Source organism: Euleptes europaea, chromosome 8, assembly GCF_029931775.1.
Source record: "Euleptes europaea isolate rEulEur1 chromosome 8, rEulEur1.hap1, whole genome shotgun sequence".
In the NCBI taxonomy this organism is placed as follows: Eukaryota; Metazoa; Chordata; class Lepidosauria; order Squamata; family Sphaerodactylidae; genus Euleptes; species Euleptes europaea.
The window spans coordinates 97,145,946-97,152,754 of record NC_079319.1 but is presented as its reverse complement, the minus strand read 5'-3'; the positions used below and the strand labels follow the sequence as shown (position 1 = coordinate 97,152,754).

At 47.6% G+C, this 6,809-nt stretch overlaps 1 protein-coding gene across 1 annotated transcript; it reads left to right on the top strand.

The window, feature by feature from the left end:
- The first annotated feature begins 4,976 nt into the window (after window positions 1–4,976).
- Window positions 4,977–5,653, top strand: RNF152 (ring finger protein 152). Its single transcript, XM_056854568.1, has one exon. The coding sequence runs from the start codon at window positions 4,981–4,983 to the stop codon at window positions 5,590–5,592; it is 612 nt and encodes a 203-aa protein (XP_056710546.1). The 5' UTR covers window positions 4,977–4,980; the 3' UTR covers window positions 5,593–5,653.
- Window positions 5,654–6,809: the final 1,156 nt, after the last annotated feature.

The window sequence follows — 6,809 nt, the reverse complement described above, 5'->3', positions numbered from 1 at the left end:
AGCCAGGCCCACACAGATATTGGTGACTGGTTATTAATGTTCTTCCAATACCCTCCTTATCAAGAGCTGGGAAGCCATGTTTTAGCCACAGAAGCTTATAAACAATGTCAGTATGCAGTGCTTTTCGTATTTAACCATGCAAGCACTTTTCAGACTCTTCTGTGCTATTATTAATGATAATCTCTGATTACTGATGCAGCATCAGAAAGTATAGAACAGAAAGACCTTTGTAATGCAAATGAGCATTCTGGCCAATGCACATTCATGTCCCAAAACTGACTGAAGCAACTGAAGCAATTTCCTTTATAAATCTCACACAAGAGGACTCTCCTATCAAGAGTGCATTAAAATAGGTTTTTTTTTTAATTCTCCACACTAAAAGTAGGTCTCCCAGGGTCAAATAGTCTCTCGTGTAGTTCTCCATGGGCTATGCAAACACTTTCCCTTGTGTTTCATTGTGTGATGTCGCTGCAAAAACAATCTTCACTCTGTTTCTCATTGCTGGTCATATTTTCCAAATATCTTGCTTCTTTTAGTGATCTCATTTATTGGATCTGATTCTGCATGTGAGTAAGAAATGTGCACTACTGTGTCCTTTCTTGCCTTTCTGTCACTGCTAAGCCATCTGCCTTCTTGTCGCTTTGCTTCTTCGGCCTGTGATTCCCGCCCCCCCGCATTCCCGAATAGTTTTATCAGCGTTAGTCGAAACAGCTCAGCCCTGCAGAGATTTCAGCTGCGATCAAATCTTCACCGGCCAAGGATATTAATCCTGATTCCGGCTGTCTCTTTGTCTCTTGGTCTCCCTCTGGTGTGCCCCCTGGCCTTCCTCCCCCCCCCCGCTTTCTGTACTTTGAGAGAGTCCTAAGGATACTCCTGACAGTCTGATTCTCTTCTAGCTCTGGGTCTCCTCCATAAGCAACATTTTCTTGGCTGTCATCAGTTAATCTAAAGCACTTATGATAAAACAATGCTTTTGACTGCTGCTGAAGTCAGCTGTACCCTCATACAAAGCCTGGCTGGCTCCAGAAAGCTTTGCAGAACTTTTCTCGGCTGGATGTATATGTATATTGCTTTTTGAGCCTGGCTAACCTTTTGGACCAGCTCTTTCTGTCACTCAGCATTTTTTTGCCTTGCATTTTGTAGTCCAAAGCTTTATTCAAAACAACAACTTTTATTTCATTACACCAAGCTGCTACAGGAATGCATGTTCTTGCTTGAATTTGAGCCAGAGTAGTTAAATGCCAGTTAAAGGCACACTGAATTGGAAAGTGGTATCTACCCTGTTTGTATCTTCAAAAATCACTGTTCATATAACAGAAAAGCTGTAGAAGATTGTTGTGGCTCAAGAATGTCAAAGGAAACCACGGCTGTTTCAGAGGCCCAGCCCAGAGCTGGTGTTGGTAGCAATGATGACTTAAAGTGGCAACTGTGAATTGTGGTATCGAAGGGAGCTGTTCCAGGGGAGGCTGTATAAGGCAAAAGAAAGCCAGAGCAAACATTTTGTTCTTGAGAAAGCATTGCACAGTTTTAAGAAAGTGGGTGTTTTTTGGGGTTTTATTACCCTAGTCTGCGTGAATATCTTTTGTAAATACATGAATCAGACCCTTGGTCCACCAAAGACAGTATGGTCTACTCTGACCAGCAGCAGCTTTCCAGGGTCTCAGGCATGGGTCTTTCACATCACCTTCTTGCCTAGTACTTTTAACTGGAGGTGCCAGGGATTGAACGTGGGACCTTCTGCATGCCAAGCTGATGCTTTACAAACTGAGCCACAGCCCCTCCCAGGTATAAAATGTGTAGATGTAAATGTTACCTAATATATTATTAAAGACATTATTTATGGTAAGGCCATTAACTAGATGTTACTAGTGGCTTGTCTAAGTATTTCTGGATTGTATCTAAAGTGACTGTTCCCTATAGACATTACTTCTTTCTTGTCTGTTTTTCTTGCCATTCTCCCCTCCCCCCACCCCAGTGAAGCATCTCTGTTTAACTAGATGTATTGCAAGGGCTGAAGGGTTGACAGATCTGATATACACATATCTAAAATCTGCACTATCAGTATAAAAATATTCGCAGCCAGCATTTTTCCTTTACTTTTGCTGGCCTGTGGGCTGTGCTGTTTTGTGTATCTAAAGACTAAAGATACACACGTGCAAGTGAATAAGGTGGTACAGTCCTGGCATGGTAGAATGGACTGTACCACTTCAAACCATAGGTGGGTATCACTTGGGGTTGCCAGCTCTAGGATGGGAAATAGCTGGAGATTTTGGGGTGGAGCCTGGGGAGAGCAGGGTTTGGGAAAGGCAGAGTATACCTAGGCAGGGTATAATGCCATAGAATCCGCCCTCCAAAGCAGCTGTTTTCTACAGGGGAACTGATCTTGGTTGGCTGCAGATCAATTGTAATAGCGGGGAATCTCCAGGTGCCACCTGGAAGTTGGCAACCCTAGGATCACTTTACTAAATGCCCCCTCCTCAGCTTGGCTATGGTGGGCCTGTCTCCCAGGTTAGGTTCCTCCTCTCCCCAGGAGCAACTAATGGGAGCTGCCGGATTGTTGCGGGGAGATAGTTGGAAAACAAGTGGTTGAGAGAGCAGTTAGAGACCAGTTGGGAGTTGACAGGGTAAAAAAGATGTCTGATTGAGTGAAGCGGAGGCTAAAGCTAACTGGCTAAAAAAGGTCGATTTGTAACGCAAGATCCAAGTTACTGGAATAGGGAAACAGTTCAAAAGTCCATTTGGAAATGAAACTTTGTAACATCTACCTTACTTGCTTCAATGTTATGTTCATATAATAAATAAAAGTTAACTTGCTGTCCAAGGGCTATTGGGCTGAGAACTGACTATATAACATACTACTACTCATCTTTAATGAACATAACTCTCCGCCCCCGCCCCAGACACCAAAGCTGGCTCCAGGTGAGTCTGGAACCTTTGCTTCTTGCTTTGTTTAACCCTGTGGGCTTTGTGTCTCAGGGAAAGAAACACACACAGAGAGTCAAGTGAAGATCTCGGTCCAGATATATGTTTTAGAATATGAATCAATCGTGGCAGTGGGTGAACAGAACAGTGTTTGGGCCCCAACTCCAGTAACTCTGTGAAGCGTGGAGTGGTGGGGCCCCCCCTGTTCTTAAAGGTGGCCGGGCCATCCTGTCTGCTGACGTCTCTGTGAGTGGCAGAGAGGACCTGAGAGGTGAAATGGTCACGGCTCTCTAGAGATTTTGAAAGAGAGGAGAAGGGTAGCGTTGTGTGAGGGCCGGACCTACAGGTACCCTGAATCTGAGAGAGAGTTTTTAGAGCAGGGATGGGGAACGTCTGGCCCGGGGGCCGTATGCGGTCCCCAAGAACATTTTCAGTGGCCCTCGGGAGCTCCAGGGCCCAGCCGCGGAGGCGCAGCACAGCACGACCCTCCCCGAGGGTATTCCTGGGGCCGCGGCGCCCTTTGGACCTCCTCTCGTCGACTGTTGGTCAGCGAGAGGAGGGGGAGGGGAGGGACGCTTCCCCCAAGGCTGCCCCCTACAGTCGCGGCATGCAGGAACGCTGCGGCACACTGTAAGCCCCTCTCGCCGCCTGTCAAGCAGTGCGGGGGGGAGAGGCCGGTGGCTCCCGGCGGTGGAACATGTGCGCGGGAACCAATCGGGCTTGGAGGGCCTTTTGTGGACTCGGGGGGGGGGCATGGAGGCTGGGGCCTGGTCACGCAGGGCTGCGTGTGCTGCTGCTGCTGTGTGTGTGTGTGTGTGTGTGTGTTGGGGAAGGTGGGGAGCCTGGGGCCTGGTTGTGTGGGGCCAGTGTGTGCGGGTGTGTGTGTGTGGGGGGGGAAGGCTTTTCTCTCTTCCTCTTTTTCTGTCACTCTTTCTCCTTTCTCCCCCTCTCTCCCTCGTCTCTTTCTTTGTCTGTCTCCTTCCGTCCTTTTCTCCCCCTCCATTTCTCTGTTTTCCTTCCTTCCTCCCTTCCTTCCCTGAGGATAGGCTGCGGGCTGCGCCCCCCTGGCGCCTCGTTTGCTTGGGCCCCACCACTGGCTGCCCTCCTGCCTAGGAGGGAGGGCGGAGCGGGGGTGCCCTCCAGGCCTTCTCTGCGTGGCCTCCCCTGTGGTTGCCAACCTCCAGGTGGTGGCTGGAGACCTGGCAACCCTACCCTCTCCCCCCCCCACCCATGCCGGGAGATCTACACCTGGTTATGGCCCCCGAATGATGTTATAAATGAGCAAATGGCCCTTGGCAGGAAAAAGATTCCCCACCCTTGTTTTAGAGGGTGGTAGGCACTCTGTGTGAGTGGAGAATGGGTATCACAACGATGTACAGGAAAAAGGGGGTTTAGGGGCCATCAGATGCAAGAAATACAAGGTGAAATGCAATTCTGTAAAATACAAAATTAATCAAGAAAAATACACTTTACCCTGTGCTTTCTGCATTTCATGATCCCTTTACTTCTCACCCTCTGGCCTAGAGCCCCTTTTTCGCTGTCTGCATACAAAACCTCTTTATTTTTGCTGGCTAAAATACTCATCAGATCAGGCTGTCGGGCTTTTATACTTTTTCAAAGCATCTTTATCATTACCAAGGCTTGTCCATAATAAGCCCAGGGCTGCTCCTTTTAAGGCGTGCCTCTCTGTATTACGAGACCTTGGTCTGCTAACGCTTATTATGCCTAATGGAAATTCCCCTTATGATAATTCTTTGTTAAGTTTGAGAAGCCCTTTCTGTTCCTCCACATTAATGAAAGGAAAGGTTGGGAAATTTTGTTTTCTTCTGTATTTCGGTAGACCTTTATGATTAACCTTGTTCATTTTAAATTTTCTTCTCAGATGCTGATGGATTCCTAGACAGATGTTTCACTACAGACTTCTTATCTCCTTTTGTCTGGTGGCAGAATACCAAAAAGTCACCTTGAAAGTACAGGAGAGAGGACTCTGGCCAACCGCTTCTAAGCTGGACTTCAAGCGACGTGATAACCCCTCTCTTTCTCTCCACTCGGACCACAATGGAGACTCTGTCCCAGGACATTCTGCTGGAATGTCAGATTTGTTTCAACTACTACAGTCCGCGACGGAGGCCCAAATTGCTGGACTGTAAACACACCTGCTGCTCAGTTTGCCTTCAGCAGATGAGGACCAGCCAGAAAGACCTGAGGTGTCCTTGGTGCCGCGGGGTCACTAAGCTGCCCCCCGGATTTTCTGTCTCGCAGCTGCCAGACGACCCAGAGGTCATTGCTGTGATTGCGATTCCCCACACTTCAGAGCACACTCCTGTCTTCATCAAACTTCCTAGCAATGGGTGCTACATGTTGCCATTGCCCATCTCCAAGGAGCGGTCCCTGTTGCCAGGGGACATTGGCTGCCGCCTCTTACCAGGCGCTCAGCAGAAGTCTGTCACCGTGGTGACGATCCCAGCCGAGCAGCAGCCGTTGCAGGCTGCGATCCCACAGGACACAGGAGACGAGGAGCAGGACAGGCGGGGCATGGTGAAAAGCTCCACCTGGTCGGGGGTCTGCACGGTCATCCTGGTGGCCTGCGTCCTGGTCTTTCTCCTGGGCATCGTCCTCCACAACATGTCGTGCATCTCCAAGCGTTTCACTGTGATCTCCTGCGGCTGAAGGGGGGGCTGCAGTGGCAACACTCCTGTGGGCTAATTTTCGGGGTTTGGGAAGGGTGGTTATGGTGGCAGTGGGATGCCATCAGATGGAGCGTTAGGACTGACCATGTGGACCGCTCTCCAGTGCTGGGTGATTGATGCCAGGCAAAGTCTAGAGTCTGCTGTAAAAAGTAGGACTGTGCGATGCGTCGGTAGCGCATGGGGCGCGCTCGGTGCTTACCTGCTGTTCACTGTATCAAGGAAGACTGCATGTATCACCATAATCACTTAACAAATGAGCTGTAATTTATAATGATGTCATCATGTTATGAGACTAAAGATGCCTGCTGGCTGGTTCTGCTGCACAAGTGTAGAGCTTGACCTCTCCAGCTCCTCCTCCCCCCCGCCGCCCCTTAACAGAGTAGTCGACCCCAAATCAAAAATGCTATATGTTCAAGTAGAATTAAGCATCAGAATTAAGAAAGTCAGATTACCCAGGACTTTTTCCAAGCGTAGAGAAAGCTTTTTCATTTTTAAACAGCAAACAGGAAAATTTGTGAAAACTAGTCGTTTAATTCAATAAGGCTTCTTTGGGGCATCTTTTAAATTGCACATTGATTAAAATGTTTGTTTTATTAAAATCTGTGCTGTAGTTTTAGACAGGAAAGATTTTTGTAAGCATTGGAAATAACTTCAGGTGTAATATATGTGTATGTTTTTGTGCAATTTTGTTTTCCTCCTGTAGTTTAAGTGACATTTTGTTAATCGAAATGGGACCCAAGCAGAGAAGCAATAAAAAGAAGTAGGAGGGCTATCTAGATGTCCAGCCAAAACTTTTTATCTGTGTATGCCCTTGTGAACAATGTTACTTGAAACTGTAAACCCATGACGTTTCCTTTCATGTGGACAAAAACTAAGCTTCTTAAAGGGATTTCTCAAGGACCTGAAGATTGAGCAAAGAGGTAGGCCCAGCTGAAGGCATAGACTGCTCTTCCTGTAGGGATTTGGAAGAGATTTGTTCACACATGGCTGCCTGTACTTTTGAATGTAGGTTGAAAACTGTGTTCCTGAAGTGTAACTTGGGGGAGAGGTCTATAGATCCTTGTTCATTATTGCAACTGTGAGATGCTAATGGAGGCCGTGGTTATGATGAAGTGTATGCAAAATAAAATGGTAGCGTGGCACCCCACTTTCGTTAAAGGTATTTACAGCATGGGAAAGTCACATTCTCGCTCTGAG